We start from the raw sequence: 358 nt of genomic DNA on the forward strand, positions 1-358 counted from the left end.
CCTCCTTCAGGGAACGAGGGTTACACAAGTAACCTAGACGTTATGTGAACAGAATCATTCCGTCCAAGAATTAAGGAGCATTTCACATTCAAGAGAGAGAAACTACTCCCTAAAGACAAGGTCCAAAGCTAAATCCAAGGTGGCTGAGAAAAACACCGGTCACGTTATAACATTCCCGACACGTTTTGGGGTCATACCTTGGCAGGACGTCCCGTTAGCGGCGCTCTTGTAGCCCTGCGCGCAAACGCACTTATACGATCCGTCCGTGTTCACACACTCTCCGCTCGGGAAGCAGAAATCTCCTTCCAGACACTCGTTAATGTCTGAGCCAGACAGAAGTGTGTTAAAAACAAACTCA

At 48.0% G+C, this 358-nt stretch overlaps 1 protein-coding gene across 3 annotated transcripts in view; it reads right to left on the reverse strand.

The window, feature by feature from the left end:
- Positions 1-95: 95 nt before the first annotated feature.
- Positions 96-358, reverse strand: part of LOC107722286 (latent-transforming growth factor beta-binding protein 4-like) — a 44,707-nt gene continuing 44,444 nt past the window's right edge. For 2 of the 3 annotated variants that reach the window (XM_016530577.1, XM_016530578.1), the window contains one exon: positions 96-323. In XM_016530577.1, the coding sequence (XP_016386063.1) occupies positions 160-323 (164 nt within the window). In that variant the 3' untranslated portion in view covers positions 96-159. The remainder of the gene's footprint in view (positions 324-358) is intronic. The other variant, XM_016530576.1, reaches the window with a different exon arrangement.

This window comes from Sinocyclocheilus rhinocerous, unplaced genomic scaffold (assembly GCF_001515625.1).
Source record: "Sinocyclocheilus rhinocerous isolate Xijiao unplaced genomic scaffold, SAMN03320098_v1.1 scaffold904, whole genome shotgun sequence".
Classification (NCBI taxonomy): domain Eukaryota; kingdom Metazoa; phylum Chordata; class Actinopteri; order Cypriniformes; family Cyprinidae; genus Sinocyclocheilus; species Sinocyclocheilus rhinocerous.